This window comes from Acipenser ruthenus, chromosome 17 (genome assembly GCF_902713425.1).
Source record: "Acipenser ruthenus chromosome 17, fAciRut3.2 maternal haplotype, whole genome shotgun sequence".
In the NCBI taxonomy this organism is placed as follows: domain Eukaryota; kingdom Metazoa; phylum Chordata; class Actinopteri; order Acipenseriformes; family Acipenseridae; genus Acipenser; species Acipenser ruthenus.
In genome coordinates, this window is record NC_081205.1 from 28,926,544 (window position 1) to 28,943,737 (window position 17,194).

The following is a 17,194-nucleotide window of genomic DNA, read 5'->3' on the forward strand; positions in this document are numbered from 1 at the left end:
TATACTAGATAAGCAGGAGGATGTCACTGTGGTTTTGAACTGTGTTAGGGTGAGTCAAACAGAGTTTCAGCTTTGATCAGCAGATTGCAAATAGGCTCACTGTGACCTTGGTCATGTGCAGTTGAAGCAGATCTCCAGTATTCTGTTTCATGACAAGGGAGCTTTTGATTTCCCATCTAAAAGAACAGACTCTCAGCAGGTTACAATGAAATCCACCTCCCTTTAGCATCATCTGATGAGACGGAGTTAGAACCTCTCAGGTTTAGAAAGAGAATCTGCCTTTTAGATGTGCCAGTGGATAAAAGACTTAGAACAGAAAATACATGCATTTAACTCATGCCTCGCTACGATTTTACAGCAAAGGTACAATTATGGCTGTGATGTACAATTTCAAGCACTTGTCAGGAAATAATCAGTTTGTAGACCTTTAGCAACAAGTTACTGCATGAAAAGAGAATTCTTATTTTGTTGTTGTTATTTTATTTTTGTGGAGAGAACGGATTTTAAGTCTAGCTTAGGGCTTTAACTCTAATGTCTGCCTTGTGTAAAAAAACAATTATCGTTTGCTGAGACGTAAAAAATATATATATATATATAAAAAAAAAATACCAGTATTAACCAGCAACAGAAAAAAATGACAATGCCAAGTTATAACACATTGAGACATTTGCTGGCAACCAAAAACAGACGCATTGAGTGACGTGCGTTAACGTTTATGTAGTGTAATTTTAAATGCAGGTGGAGTATCGGCTCACACAATGCCAAAGCGTTTGGCAAACACATCGCTTTTGTTGCCGAATGCAATCAGTGTTGCACTGCAAAAAAAAAAAAAAAAAAACCGCTCGGCTCAATTGATTGTGCAGTTCGACAACAGCAAAACCGACAGACAACAAAAACGTTAAATACATTGTTTTACCTTTCATCTACCATTTTATGGCATGAATGATTAATTTTTGCAGGGTTTTTTTTTTTGTTTGTTTTATTTTTAGTGCGCCTCCTACCTCAGCCCAAACCCCGCGTGGGCCTTTTCCTGTACAGACTGACCTCAACCTAACGTCCTGAATGTGAATTGCATAACTCAACCCCCATGAAAAAAAAAAAAAAAAGTGCTGTTAATTGTCATTTATTTCTCTCGATATATACGCATAAGTCACCCAGAATCACTTCCTGATACTGACAGACGTTTTTTTTTTCTTCAACAAAGCCCCGCCCCTATACTGCAGTTCCAGCAATGTGAGTGGATAAGAAAAGCAACATTTAAGTGCTTGCAACAGCTGTGAGCCGCAGCCTCTGGAGCTGGAGTAGGGTGGTTTGTCACGCACCAAGCAGAGCTCACAAGTTAACACGAATACTTCAGGATACACGCGAAAAATACTAATGATCAGAGGAGTCGGACGATCCAAATTATAGAACTGAAAAAACCTGATTAATATATAGAGGTATGTTTGTTTTTATTTGTGTTTGTGCGTGAAATCCAAGTGTGTGACCGAGTGACCAGATATGCTTTGTTATGTTCATTACAGAAATCTACCAGATGTTAAAAGTCGTAAAACAGCTTTCACCAGTCTTATCGATCTTTTATTGAAGTGTTTTATTTTAAATGGGTCGTGTCTTAATGTCCTTAAAAACAATACGATACGGTTTTATGACTTTTTTTTTTTTTAATACGACCCCTGTTTTAAAATCGAAAAGGTGTATTTTCTACGTAGACTGCGCAGTGGCCACATCACATTACAGAACACGGTCTTAGTACTACTTGTTCTTGTAGCCCTTCCTTATCAAGTTTCGCAATAAAGAGGACTGCATTGCTGTGAAAGTAACAGATACCGATCGGTTTTCTTGCAATTCGACCTCGCTTAGAACGATTGAGTTGATAAACCTTTGTTTTCTGTTTGGTTGGATTGCAACGATCTACACCCATCATGTCATGATTTACGAGAAGAGTACACTCTGCTCATAAGGTGTTTTCAATTAATTATGATGTGTTTTTCGTTCTATTTGTATGCCTTACGTGTCTGAGGTTAACAACATGTTGAATAAAACTGTGTAGATTATAATCTTATCACCATCAACATGACGTTTTCCATTTAACATCAAACAGTCAGCTGGTTTTATAACAGAGTTTTTTTTTGTCCCCCCCCCCCCCCATTTTCCTCTCAACAGGTTTTAAAATAAGTTATGGATACAACTTTGCATTTACTGCAAACGGAAACAAAAAGTGTTGGTACAATTTTAGGCACTTCATTGAAGCTCAACTGCACAACAATGCCGAGTGAAGTGTTCAACGAACAGATGGGGCTGTCTGGCAAAATCCCTCTTGTCAAGCCTTATTTAAAAAAGAAACACGCTCCGAGGAAGTTGGATACAAAATGTCTCCGGGCATTGGATCCCATCCTGACCAGTTTATTAAGCTCAGATGCACTTGTAGGGGGAGGCGATGGGGTCTTTGTACCCAGGAGTCAGTCCAGAAGCCAAAGAAATTTGTGCGAGGCTGTTGTACAAAAGCAAACGAGGATAAACCAGATTTGCTTAAAAGAAGGGGGTGCTGTGCCTGGGTTGACACCGCGCGCTGAAGCAGCACAGCTAACTGACCCGAACGCTAAACTTGTGGAACCCGAACAAGAGGTTCAAATTCAGTCTGGTGGTACAATAGATTCTGATGAGCCCAGTTTTCAGCCGCCGGCAAGCGAAAAGGCGGTGGCTAGTAGTGGTGCCAGTCCGTCGTGTCAAGATGACAAGATGAATGAAATCTACCCCTCTGAGTCGTTCCAGGGTGCTAATTGCCTTGCTGACAATGACAGCCTCGTGCAAAGCGGGATCTTCCAGGATAAAAGCGAGGAAGCCTCGTTGGATCTTGTGTTTGAACTACTGACCCAGCTGCAGTATCACACGCAACAAGGGGACGGGATATCGGTCTGCGTGGATTTTCTGCAGGGGTGCTGTGGTTATGGCAACGACTGCCCCGAACATCACACGGTGCTGCCTTACCACTGGCAGATCAGGAAGACTGGGACTCCGATTTGGCAAAGTGTTTCCGACGAATCGCAGGAACAATTGGAAAGACTCTATTGTAACCCAGACAATGAACAAGTCAAGCTTAAATATCAGTAAGTATTTGCCCACTGCACATTCTTTGGGTTCCTGCCAGTTGTTTAAAACCAATTTTAGATCAAAGCCAGGTAAGATGACACCTCAGATTACCATATTGGAAATTAAAATGTAAGTCTGTAGTCAAATCAGAGTACCAGGAAGCAATAACTGTTTGTTATAATTCTGGATGTCGTGTCACTTTGCTGTTGGTCCACACAGCAAAGGAAGCAGCTGTAATAAACTAGGCAACTTTAAGATGTGTGCGTTTCAGTTGAGAAGTATAGCAATACAAGAAGTCTTCTTTCCAAAAAAAAAATCTCAAATAAAACACCTTTTAAAGTAGTTTGAGCTGTAGAGAAGCAAAACTCGATGCATAGCCTTCCTTTTAAGTTACTGTATGAATACTTTAAATTCTGATTTAATTGCATTGGTTAACATTATCAGAAACGGTGCATTTTCAGTATATGTAATACATTTTTTTTTTGCAATGATATACAACATTTAGTCATGCCTCTGTGAAGCAGGCTCTTCCAGTTGTGCTGAATAATGGTGAATTCTATGGGGGATTTTGTGATGTGGGCTGACAATGCCCCCATGGTAATGAGACCATTAAACTAATTTCACCTGAGGCAGATTCTAAGACAGGCCTTGCAAGGTGAAAGCCACGATAGGCTATTACTGTGCACGGACTGATGGGTTTGTGTTGTGAATAAAATAGTGTACCTTCCCTCATCAGCTGCTTCACATATGATGTTTTAGACCTGATTAGAGTATGGGTTGGCCTATAGCCTGAAAGAAGTCCTCCAATTGCATCCAATATGGTGCTAGATACTGTAATATTTACACCGTATCTCCTTATGTAAAAACACCACCTCTTTGCTTAAATTACCTAGACATGTGATATAATATGTTACGCAGACATAAAGTTCACCCCTTGTCTCCTCATCTTAGTGTCCCCTGTATCCCGGAGGGATGTTGTGTTTCCATAGCAACAGGATGTAGATAACAGCATTCCAGGGCCTAGCTGGGAGGCTTACAAACAAGCTGCTACAGTACATGGTTCACATGGTTACCACATTATTTGGCTGCTGCTATTAATCTCTTGTGGTCGGACAAGCTTTACAGGCCTTTCTCGCAACAAGAAAGCCTGTTCACCACTTTTGCATCAGTGAGTAGGGGAGGTACAGTATACGATGCATAGTGTTGTGATGAAGGTTGTTTACAGTATGCAGATGTTTGTGGGTTGAGTCAAATATACCGGAAGAGAGAGAGAGGTTGTAGCTCCGATTGACTGCATGATTCTCATCAAAGAGCTTGCTGACTAATATTACTGTAGCCTTATTTTGGACTCATCAGCTGGTGCAACCTCAGAAGACAGAAATCACTTGATAGTCACACCTAGTTCCAGTAACTGGAAAATCCAATAGAATCCTCTATTCATGGGATGAATAGATGCCATGACTAAGAAAAAGAAGGGATGGGGTGGGGTGTTGCACCACTGAGATATTAACATGTTAGGTTTTCCTTTTCATTTATTCCCTGATTGCCTTTGCTAGACAAAAGATAATCATTGAGAACCTTTAGGGGGTCTTATATCTTAAGAGCACTGGACTTAAGCAGCTTTTTGGTTAATCTGTAGCAGCACCCCTTTGTTACCCTTGTTTGAATGCAAATTAGATATGCTATTTTCTGTGCTCGATTCACCACAATGTACATAACAGGTTTTGACTCTGCTATAGCTTAGTCATTCCATATAGCTGGTTCTCAACTAGTGTATTCTATTTTACAATGAAGATTCTCATTTTAACCCATTAAGTGCCATTGCCCTTCTTTGAGAACAGGCTATTTTGTAATTTTTTGGAGCATGTTTAACTGTCATCTACCTATTAATAAGTGTTATTAAATATTCACTTTAACTACTGTATATTGTTATGATTTTTTGTTAAAAAAAATGTATTTGGTACTTAATGAGTTAATGGCTTTAAAATCGGATTTCTTAACACTTACTGGCGTCAGCATCGTTTTCATTGGTCCCTTTTTAAAATCATCCTTTTAATATTTGCGTTCAATTAATTTTGTTACGCACATTTGTCTGCTTAGATTTAGACATTTTTCTGCCATGCAAATTACAGATACTGTAATTCTAGGACAGTAGTTATTTTTTTTTATTTTTGAGGAAACAGCACAAGATGAGTCCCAGCAAAAACAAGAACAAGAAGTCTCAACACGCCCTTTTTGGTTATTCTTTGTCATAACCTAATGCATAGGAAAATCAGGTCAACTTGCAAAACAGATCTTAACCTGTGTTTCCATTCTTTCCAAGCAATGAGCTGTGCAGTGTTAAAAAATAGCTTTGTATTACTTTGACAGGTTGATATAGCAACAGGACACCATGGGGGTTTAGCTAAGTGGGGTTTTGAAGCTGAATTAAGTTCTGTGTCATGCTGACCCTTGATCTTGTGTTACAACAGTATATATATATGTTCAGATAGCTGACTTATCTCTATTCTAAAAGATATCTGCTTATCTAGGATAAAGTTTGGAGAATGTGATTGGAAAGTGTAATTAAGGCTGCCGTACAGTACACAGTCCTGGAGCGTGTCACAAGCGGTTAACTACAGTGCATATTGCCATTGTATTGCCTTAGTAAGTGATATTGAAAAACGATGATTTTCACATAAGATTAATATTGAGGAGCCAATGTACAGTATTAACAACTGAATAGGAGAACTAGTAATTGGGGAGGTAATCATTTCAATTATTATTATTTTGTTTTAAATCAGAATGAGAGAAAAGGACATGTTTATGAACGTGATGTTTATTCAGTATTGTGGTTAAACATTTTCTATTTAGATATGCTATCTGGTGACACAAATGACTAGAATGTTACCGGAAATACTAAAAGAAACCTCATTTCAGAAGACATTGAAAAGACTTCTAGTTGAAACGTTTGTCATTAGAATATTTTTAGATTATACTTGTTTACAAATCGTGTAAATTAGCTTCTCTTCATAATATTCAGTACATGTGACGTCTCTTGCTTCAAAGGTCAAGTGTGCAATGCAGTGGATTTGATTTCCTGTTTTGGGCGTTCTTCCAGTAATACAGTACTTTTTCATTTTCAATGTTCAACGTGTTTTGAAAGCAGAGTGTACTTTAGCTTCTACTTCCAACAGCTTTCTACACAAACAGAAGATGTTTTGGACTCAATCACTGACCTTGCCAAGGAAATCTTATCGCATACAGGCTGCTCATGGATGCCTGTGCTGTTCATTGTCTTTCAAATCAGATAGATTTTTAAAATGATTTGTTGCAAGAAACCAATGCTATAAAAAAAATAAAAAATCCCTCCTCCCAGTAGAAAAACAGTTTTCTTACAAGCGTTATAATTATTCAGTATCTAGTTTAATCTACTTCTTCACCTTCCAATTTATGATTATGTCCTGTACTGCCACTCAGTGAAAAGAAAACAAGAATATTCATACCTGTTCATTTTATTAAAGAGTTACGTCTATTGAGAAACATCATTTTTTAAATGGTACGGCACAAAAACATTTTCTTTGTCTTGGGGAAAGCACTTTTGCTGTTGTTTTAGACAGTAGAATTGCAGTACTGCAATGTAACAGAACACTTCCGTACTCCACTGGCAAACAGATACTGCAGTTGCGCCCATTAGAGATTGTTTTTCGGCGGTGTGGTGTTCCCATACCTGGTAGCGCTCTGACTGTCAGTCCTGATGCATTTCTAACTTCATACAGTTCAGCCCTTCCAGGGTTTGTAGATTAGAATATATATTGGGGCTGTGTTAGAAGGTTCGTTCTCTAGCCAGGGATTCGATGTTTGTTTTAAACCTTCGAAGGTTCATCAGACACCATTGACACACTGTTTTTTTGTTTTGTTTTCACTGTTAACAGAAACTGTTTGGCAATATATGAATACTATAAATCACATTAAATGTCACTCGCATTCAAAATTCGATCTTTTGATTTATATAATGCATATTACGTAAACAAAAGTTGTTGTATTAAAATCCGCTACCAAATCGTTATATGTAGCAGTGTAAGAGACGTGCTATGGTAGAGTATGTTTGAAACAAACAAAATATACAATAACACTAATAATTTTAATTTCGAAAAACTGAGCACCGTCCGTCCCTCCCCCCTCCAGCTCTATGTATATACTTTTTTTTTTTTTTTTTAATGCCCTTTCCTGCCTTGTGTAGTGCAAACAAAAACATTACTCTAGAATCTAGGTCAAAGGAATCAGTCCCACAAATAAAACCCTTTTATCGTGTCTCAAAAAGCTTAGTCCTATAATTTTACTAGTGTAAAACGTTAATGTTGGTTCATGTTCCAAAAATTGAGAAAGAAACTAGAGTGTGCTTAAAAGGCCTTATGTTTTTTTTTTTTTTAAACGTAGCAGCTGTTTTAATTCTTTCAAAAATAGGTGTAAATTACAGATGGAACTAAGTTGCTTTGAGAACGGGCCCCTTTTTAGAAAAAAATGTTCAAACATAAGTGCAAAGCCTAATAAATCTAGCCCCTTGTCTCTTCTGAACATTTTTAAACTTGGAGATGCTTGTTTGTGTGGAAGGCCTTAGGGTCTCAGCCAGCCCACCTAGGATATTCCAGATTTTCATTCCCAGTACCAGGCATGACTGAATAAATCACACAGGAGCATATTAAATGGCTCTTTAACACTCTGATGCTGCTCCAATCAGAGTGCTAATGAACGTGAAAAACTGTTGTCCTCGGTTAATTAAAGTGCAGGAATATTATTTTTAGATTCTTAACTAACTAGCTTGGCTAGCCCCAGTAGAGACTGAGCACCTAGAGCACCTCGGTTCATTCTGGATGCTGCTTGCTCTCAGTTAGTGTCACAGCTTGATAGCACTGCCGTGCCAGCCAGTGCAGTGTCTTGCGTGCTTCTTTGGATCAGTGCTTGCAATTGTGTACATGTAAACATTGCACACCCTAGAACGCTCTGTCACTAGAGTTGCAAACCTAAATAGGAGACTGTACTCCAGGTTTACATGCAATAGCTGTCTTTTGTCTGCTGTATGGAAACACGCTCATGCTATGTATCTGGTGTTCAGGGTTTCTTTGTTTTTTTTATGGCTCACTGTTTTGTTTTTTTATGATCTAACTTACAGAAAGTCAGTTGGGAAGATGTTATCGGTTTCTACTCCACCTGTTTTGTTTGAAGTAGCCGCTTTTGTTGTAGCAAGGGGATTAAAAAGGCCACACCATGCAAGTTCTGACATGTGGTGAAACTGAAGCATAAAATGGAGTAGTGCGCCTTTAAAGGGATGCCCACTGGTGCCACAACACTTGGAGATTAGCAAGACTTATATAAATTGTATTTTTTTTAATAATGTGAAATATTCTTTATGGCTTTTTTTTTCATGCCCATAGTCACTGTATAGTAACACATTTTTAACTTTCTGATACTTGCATATTGCCTGAGATTATTTTATATTTGGTACAAATTTAGAGTGATCATAATATCTATGTTTGAATCCACTTGTTTTCTTTTACATGGATTTGATTACCGCATAAGAAGTTTTAATATAGTATGTAAATGGAAAGAAATTTACATGCACTGCCTACTTTTTGCCTTCCTCGTCAGGCAAAATGTAAATTGCCATCAAAATGGGGAGACTTGCTTAACTGGGATTAAAGATTATAATTATTGTAAATCAGTTGTGTTCAGTACCTCTGGCACTGGCAAGGCCATTTTTTCCTTTGATGAATACAATCATGTTTGCTCATATATTCAAATATTAGCCCCACACTAGTGAGAATCGTTCTATTCATTTAAGGAAAAACACTCTGGCCCTTTGTTTGCACTCGCTTGTACAGCAAGTACTGTAAATATAAACGCAACAGCAGATTCTGCCACATGACTGTCGGCTCCCTTTACTGTGAGTCTGTGTCTATTTCTCACCTCGGCACTATGCAGAAAGAACTCAAATCAGTTCAGCAGAGCCCCATCTGTCTGTTAAATAGGTTCTACAGCATTAAACAGGTCTACACTTGCTAGTGCAAAGTCTGCAGAGCCTGAATCTCAGACTGTGCGTCAGAACTGTAACTGCTATCCTAAAAACTTTTGTTCCAACTTCTCCCCGAGCAACCCAGTAAGGGTTATTAGGAAAAATGTCCTGACCTCATCAAAAGGATATTTGCTGTTATGGTTCCTTTTTATTTAACAGTTTGTTTCATTACCCGGCATATTTCTCAAGTGAAACTGTGATAGAAACTGAGACTTTTAAGAGGAAGCCCTTGCAAATGTGTTGAGTCACAGTTACGGGGGGTGAGGGGAGGAATGACTGATAAAATGAATGGTATTATTTTACCATTATATATAAACGTCATGTTTCCTCATTTTCTGTTATCAGGAAAGTATAGGAACGGTTGCTCTTACTGTATTATTATTATTAATTATTATTTTATTATTATTATTTATTTATTTTATTTATTTATTTATTTATTTCTTAGCAGACATCCTACTCCAGGGCAATTTACAATTGTTACAAGATATCACATTATTTTTACATACAGTTACATTATTTTTTACACATTATTTTTACATACAATTACCCATTTATACAGTTGGGTTTTTACTGGAGCAATCTAGGTAAAGTACTTGGTCAAGGGTACAGCAGCAGTGTCCCCCAACTGGGATTGAACCCTCCGGTCAAGAGTCCAGAGCCCTAACCACTACTCCACACTGTATGCCTTGCTTTTGATCCCCCCATTCTATTTTAAAAGTGCAAGCAGTTTGCAGAATTATTTTGGCTGACTTGCTGCTCTTGCCCAAATAATTCTGTGCAAGGACTGTGATGTAACCAATACTTCTTTCATGTATTTGTATTTACTGGAATTTGCTGTGCTACTGGTGACTACATACTGTCCTCACTTTAGGTACACTGAAGCTTTTGACTGTTGGTGAATAACAGTTTGCTGTGGAAGAACATGTTGAGCTTGGTTTGTTCTTAACTGGTGGAACTGTGTGTTTGCAAAAAAAAAAAAGAGAGAAAATAAAGTATCCTCTCTCCTCTAATAATCAATGTTTGTTTCTCAGCTGATGCGTTTTATTGAACTGTTTATCAGTGATCTTTCCATAGCGTTCTCTTTTGATTTGTATACCCAGTATGTTCTGGGCTGTAGTATTTCATGTCCTTGGCAGAGAGTTCGAATCTTTCACAAAGAACCTGTGATTTCAGACAGGCACTGTAGAACGCAATCCCGAATAGGCAATCCTAGGTGTTTGGATGACTAGTACCTCCTAGATAACTCTAAGTGTTTGGTTTTTTTTCCGAGGTGAAATGAATATGACTCATTACCTGTCTCTCTTATTGCTTGGATTACAGTACGTTTGAAATGGTACACCCACTTAGGGGTAGATTAAATAAAAAAAGCATGCAGCACCTGTCTTATTTCTCTGTTCAATGCAGCATTGAATCAAATGTTTTATATATATATATATATATATATATATATATATATATATATATATATATATATATATATATATATATATATGTATATGGGCTACTAGAATACAAGACATCTTGCTAATGGTTTGGGGTGACTGGATGCTTAATTAATTAGTCAGTTAATTTTTTTTTAACCAATCCTTCTTTCCTTCTATTCCAGGGGACGTGTTTTTGCACTGGATTTCAGCCTCATGAGGGTTGCCGATGTAGAATATGACCTGGTGCGGAGATTGTCTACTCCTCCCAGCACAAACATAAACTCCAACTACCACACTGTGTGGAAGTACTACTGCCGGGACAGCTTCGGCTGGAGGGAGTACTCTGAGGTAAACGACAGCTTTTTATTGATCTCTCCTCTTTTAACTCTGCATAACCTAATCAATAGCTGAACGATCTGCACGACTTGAAATATTAGGAAATCAAACTTTGTACAGGCAGACGGCTTAGCTAAAAGCAAAGTGCAGATCTATATAGGAACAGAAAACAAAATACTGAAGTCTTAATTGATTGAAATAACAAAGCTCTTTTATTGAATTAAACATTGTATTCATTTTGCATGAATAGCATAAGAAAAGAACAACTTGTGTGCAGTAAGCCTGTTCAAGGGGATAATTGGTCATTGCGATAATAAAAAGTAGATGTTAGATTTAAAAAAAACGAATACAAAAAAATGACAGCCCAAGAATGTAGTGAGTGAACTTGTTTCCTCCATATGATATGCATGGCTAGCTCTTTGGTTTAAGCTCAGATGCAGGGCAGGAAGCTTGGGGAATGCTAGACCTCTGCTTCACCCTGCTGTGATGTGATACCTTATGTCAACTGATGTCAAGTGAGGATGGCTCTGGTGTGCATTTGTGTACAGCACCACAGACATGCAACAGATGCCTATACAGTATACTGTATATACAGATTCTGTACATCCACCTTGGTTCATCATATCTCTGTTAAGATAAAGCTTTTTTTTTTCTCTCAACAGCCAGTTGTTCGATTGATAGAAGAAGCTACCTGCAGGGGGTTAAAGGAAGTGCGCTTTGTGACTTTGCAAAATCAGTACATCCTGAACATCAAAGAAGGGTTCCAGCAGAACGCCATCTTTGGTTTCAGAAGACAGATCAAGAAAAGACCCCTTTTCCTCTCCACAGTCATGCTGATGCCTTACTTACAGTAAGTAAACCATTGGAACTGCCCATTATTTTGTTGTAAATGTGATAATTATATATTTATTATATACATTTAACAAAAATCAATAATATAAAAAATCAGAGCAACCCCAGAAGTTTACGTCTTCCGAAGACACAAGGAAACCAGAATGTGCTTGTTCTCTTTCACCGTCGGTTCTTTCAGCGATGAAAATGACTACCATATGTTAACGCTGTTTATATGACAAGCTAACTGAAGAATTAGCTCCAGTATATCCTGAAGCCCCCAAAGATTCCTATCGGCCTTACACTGTGGCCATTATACACAGGCTGGTCCTGGTTACTGATTTTCACAGAAAAGGCAGAAAATACAGTTTTGCTGTGATTATCTATATTATTGTGCCTTTCTGCAATGTGAGGTAATGCCATTACAAGGCCTGCTGTGATTTTTAAAATAAAATACATTGCAATGATGTAGTTAACAGCGGCACATTTAAATGTGTTGTTTTGGGCTAGTTTGATCATGTTACATGGCGACTTTGTCCTGCAGGGTTTGTAAGGACGTAGCCTCCTGAGGCTTCACTAAATTCTGGTGAATTGCCCTCTGTACCTCTTTGAATTACCGGACATCCGAATGCTTATGTCGGCTTCAGCTTGTCTTTTGAAAGTTAAAAAGGATTAAAGATGGGTGTCTGCTTTCAGTGGTGCTGTTGCCTAAAGTTTAGGATCAGAAAGACTTGCATATCCATCAAAGCCCAGATGAATGAAGTGCCATGTGCCGCCTGTGCTTTGAATTAAACTAATAAAGATGCAATTTCTCTGATCTCAGCAGCACAGCTGGAAACATTGTCAGAAACCAGTGGTTAGAAACATATTGTGCTGTACCAAGGGGTAGAAGTCATTAGTTTGACTGACAGCTTGGCACATTGATACAATTAAACCGATCTCAACTAGGGGTACACACCTCATTACCTCATTGTCCATCACTTATAAAGGGTTTTTTGTTCTTGTTTTTTTTTTTTTGTTTGTTTCGAGTGTAGCTCTACAGATAGCAGCCATTGTAAATATGTGACTTGTATTTAGAGAACTGTTTATCAGTTTTATCCAAGATGGTTATAGCATTCTTTTACCACAAGTAATTGAGTGTAACAGAATCTGGGTATATGTGGAAGAACCAGTCCATCCATCTGTACTGTATGTCACACTTATTTTTTTCTGTGTGCAATATGTCATGAGGTATCATTTACATGATCCTGATCTAATGTTGTGCTTCCAGGCGTGATGGAGGACTTATGTTGCTACGTACATTGCTTGTTGATTGAAAGAGTACTGCATTTAGAATATGTCATGAAATGTCAGTCGTGTGTTTTTTCTTTTTTTCTAGAACGCTTAGTGGCCTCTCTTTACCAATATCTCCAGTAAGCGGAACAGCTTCCTCTGAACCCCTATCTCCAACTACCTCTCTGAAGATTTATCCTGAAACTTGGATTTTGATGGATTCCTTTCAGGATTTTATGCAAGTGCCTGTGTCTAAGGAAGACAAAAGCTACAGAACTGTCTATAGTCTCTTCCACAAGACTGTATCAGAGACAAAATTTAAGATCATGAAGATCACCAGGGTGCAGAATCCTTTCCTTTGGGAAAAGTATAAAAGGTAGGGTAATCTAAATTTGTATTCATAAAGTTAACTACTATTTCAGATTTGGCAGAGAGTATGACTAGAGACTTGCCGTTCTGAGAACAGGAGCACTTCCAGTAACCGGTGTGCTGACCTGTCTTGGTCTATTAAAGGTGGGCAGTGTTTCAACTGAACGCTTGATGTTAATGGCACCCACTCACACACCACGAAAGCTTCCAAAGGCTGTTATGAGTTTAAGAGATAGCAGATTAACCTGCTAGAAATAGATCAGCCAAGAGGCTTGTTGCATCATTTGTATGACAGTGGCCATTAGAACACAGTAACAGCTGAAGTTCATATCAGAATGTGGGAAGCATTTAATCACACTTGTTCTAAGGAACAGAGGCCCTTTTAAGGGTATTTTTTTTTAACCACCACAAGGAAAGGAACTAGATCTTGAGAGAGACCGCAACCTGTCCTGGTTAATAAAAAAATAAGAATAATAATACAAAAAAGCTTTTTGGTTGGCATGTACTTTAATATATTGGAAGCAAACAGAAATGGAATTAGTGATAAGTGTTAATGAGACCCCATTTCAGAGAATTAGAAGGGTTTGTTTACAAAAAATGAGCCAGAGAAAAAAATTAAACACTTTGTTTTGGAATTTGACAGGCTTTATAAAGAGCAAAGTAAACATGCTGAGGAACGCAAGGCATTTGTCGAATTAAAATATCCCTCCCTCTCTCCCTGCCTCTCTGTCCTGAAATCAATAGAAATATTTGCAGTCCCCGCCAATGAGGCAGGCTTCTTTTGAAGTCTTTGCTTGGTTCATATAAGGTCCATCAAAGCATTAACAGAACGGAGCAGTCAACGACCGTTACAGTGCAGTGTGACTATGCCGTCTAGAAGCTTTTATAGGCTTAGATGGAACATTCAAAATGCTATATATATATATATATATATATATATATATATATATATATATAATTTTTTTTGTGTGTGTGTTTACAGGAAGAAGGAGTACATGTCTAGAAAAATGAGCGAAATGGACCGCATGATAAACGAAAGACACCTGTTCCACGGGACCTCCCAGGACGCCGTCGACGGGATCTGCAAACACAACTTCGACCCGCGGGTCAGTGGGAAACACGCCACCATGTTTGGACAGGGAAGCTACTTTGCCAGAAAGGCCATCTACTCACACAACTTTTCCAAACGGTCTCCGAAGGGAGTTCACTATATGTTTCTAGCCAAGGTGCTCACAGGGAAATTCGTAGTGGGCAACGCCACCATGAGGAGGCCACCGCCTTTGAACGCCAACGACCCATCCAGTGACTTGTTCGACTCTTGCGTTGACAATTGGATAGACCCTCAAATTTTTGTCGTTTTCAATGATGACCAGAGCTACCCTTATTTCATTATACAGTATGAAGAAGTTTCTAATACTGTCGCCATTTAGTCTGTTTTGCTGCTAAACCCTGCTGAAGAAAAGTCAGTGAACCATAAGGAAAGAAGCAGAACGGTTTCTGAGTCAGGGTTTCTATGAATCAGATGTATCAGACCTATGTCTGTATTTCAAGCTATGGAGGTTAAAAAAGGCAGTTATCTTACAGCTGTATATGGGTGAGCAGTTATCCTTCGCTGCTAGACAAAGTAAAAATTGACAAAAATTAAAAATTTGACAAGACTGTTTTATAGCAGCTGCATATTTCAAGGTTTAGAACTTTCCAAGTTTGTGTATAGTTTATTGAAGACATTAGTGTCATGTTCAAAGACCAATGGTGTTGTGACATTTGACTATTCAGTCAGATTTGTGAGAATTGTAAATATGTTTTCATTGTTTATTTGAAATATGTGCCTTTTTTGTTTATATAAAAAAATGTTTATTTATGTTAGTAAATGTTCCATTTAAAAAAAACAAAAGCGTCTTAATAAGAAGTTTTTTTAAATGTGTGATATTGATGTTCAGAACACTGAATATGATACAAGTAGGTCTGAGGAGCACGAGGAGCACGACGAGCACCAGGAAACAGTTTCGCACTAATTTCCATTTGGGCACAGACAATTGATTTTTTTTTATCTAATTGAATACATTTAAAATAGATTAGCATTTCACAATAACAAAAACGCTGCTTCCCTGGAACTGGAGTGTCACATGTAAGAGTATTTTAACAATACAGCATGTGTGATGCTGCAGTCTTTGCTCTGGGAGTACAATATACTGTATTAATTGAACTATTGCTAACGTACAGTATGTCCTTCAAGTTGCATTAACATTTATGTTGAGCATAAAAAAACAGGTTGTTTTAAAATATAAATACAGAGGGGCAAACTAACTGTGGGTGGTTCTGAGGTTCAATATAAACCTACAGTGACACCAAATGTGTTTTCTAGCATTCATTACAAGAGGGCCAGCTACTGCCAATCACATTAGCACTTATGTAATTGTAAACAAACAAAAGCAAACAGAATACAGAAGGCAATGGAAACCGCTTCACAATCAAATGTATCTGCTTTTAAAACAGAAATCTCAAGCCATGTCAACAGGAAGCACTAGAAGGTTTATCAAAACAAGACAATTTTTTTTCCCCCCCATTTGATGTACACTGCTGTCGGTGCTGTTGATGTCATTCGAGACTCTGCCTGCTGGTTTCGAAAAGACAGGTTGTCTGCAGGGCATGCTTGACTTATTACCTTACCTATTGGCTCAGGATACAAATGTCTAGAGCATTAAATCAATAGTCCTATATTATTATAAATTGCCATCACAAGCTGGAGTAAAGTGCATTATTATTTAGTGCAAAGGCAATTCCATATGATCTGAGGACTGAGCTTTAAAGGTGACCAAAGCACACTGGCCTTGAAGACCTTGGATCACATTTTCCTGAGATTATTTGTTACCAGGTCCATGCCAAGGCAGACTGACATGCTTTGTTTGATTCGTAACAGGAACAAACAACTTGTATTTATCAGGGTCGCAAAGAAAGCTCAAATTATCTTTAGAGTGAGGGTATGGAATTGGGGGACGCTTGCTGAATCAGCCAGTACAATCAATGTGGAAGTGAAACATTGGATTAACCAATGCCTGGCAATAGCAGTGTGAATGACTCACCTTAAGTATAATATAGGCTGCTTAAATCACTACAGGCAATGACCATTCTACTAGGATGCTAATATCACCAAGTACTGACCGTTTTACCTGTTGAAGGTTTTTTTTTTAAATCCAGTACCTTCAAAATGTTTTTAGTATTAAAAGGGCACAAGAACTGTTTAGTACAGTATATTCTGTTAACAATGGATTGATAAAGGTTTAGTGCCAGCATTGACCAGCTGGCAGTTAATCTATAGTTACTATGCATAGTAACACATTTGAGTGTGAACTGTAGGATGCTACAGTATGTACAATAGAAAAGGAGGACTATTGAGCATCACAGGTGTGAATTCAATATGGGTTCAGCTAAATAATTAATTGTCTCTAACACTCCAGAACTACCGATAACCTTTTAGTGAAGGGCTTCAAAGGATCAGAGCTCTGCCAGCTGTGATGCTGAGTATTGGAGTCATTGCTTGATACAACATCGGGGGAAACTTTTACAATTCTTGGTAATCTTACTGATTAATAATTCAATATATTTGATCATTGAATGAATGGTTTTCTTAAATACCTGAATGAATCATACAGATTCGGAGAGACCTGCATTATAGTTTATTAAAGCCTCTTCCTCATTTAATAACTAAAAGGTTGAAATAGTTATAGAGGCATAGAGCGTATTCGCCTTCTTTCTGCCTATCCAGATGCCTGACTAATAAGGAAGCCCAAGCCTGTGTCCTGCGAGTCCATATTGTATA

At 38.1% G+C, this 17,194-nt stretch overlaps 1 protein-coding gene across 1 annotated transcript; it reads left to right on the top strand.

Annotated features, from left to right (window-relative positions):
- The first annotated feature begins 1,264 nt into the window (after positions 1 to 1,264).
- On the top strand, positions 1,265 to 15,033 carry LOC117422891 (protein mono-ADP-ribosyltransferase TIPARP-like). The gene is made up of 6 exons (XM_034038105.3): positions 1,265 to 1,439; positions 2,164 to 3,107; positions 10,749 to 10,914; positions 11,565 to 11,752; positions 13,112 to 13,381; positions 14,357 to 15,033. The coding sequence occupies exons 2-6, from the start codon at positions 2,179 to 2,181 to the stop codon at positions 14,802 to 14,804; spliced, it is 2,001 nt and encodes a 666-aa protein (XP_033893996.2). The 5' UTR covers positions 1,265 to 1,439; positions 2,164 to 2,178; the 3' UTR covers positions 14,805 to 15,033.
- Positions 15,034 to 17,194: the final 2,161 nt, after the last annotated feature.

Bases quoted from the DNA above. Each gene is read 5' to 3' on its own strand.
- LOC117422891 (XM_034038105.3), top strand. From the start codon at position 2,179: ATGGATACAACTTTGCATTTACTGCAAACGGAAACAAAAAGTGTTGGT. The intron at 3,108-10,748 runs GTAAGTATTTGC...CTTCTATTCCAG, and splicing joins CAAGTCAAGCTTAAATATCA to GGGACGTGTTTTTGCACTGG. The intron at 13,382-14,356 runs GTAGGGTAATCT...GTGTGTTTACAG, and splicing joins CTTTGGGAAAAGTATAAAAG to GAAGAAGGAGTACATGTCTA.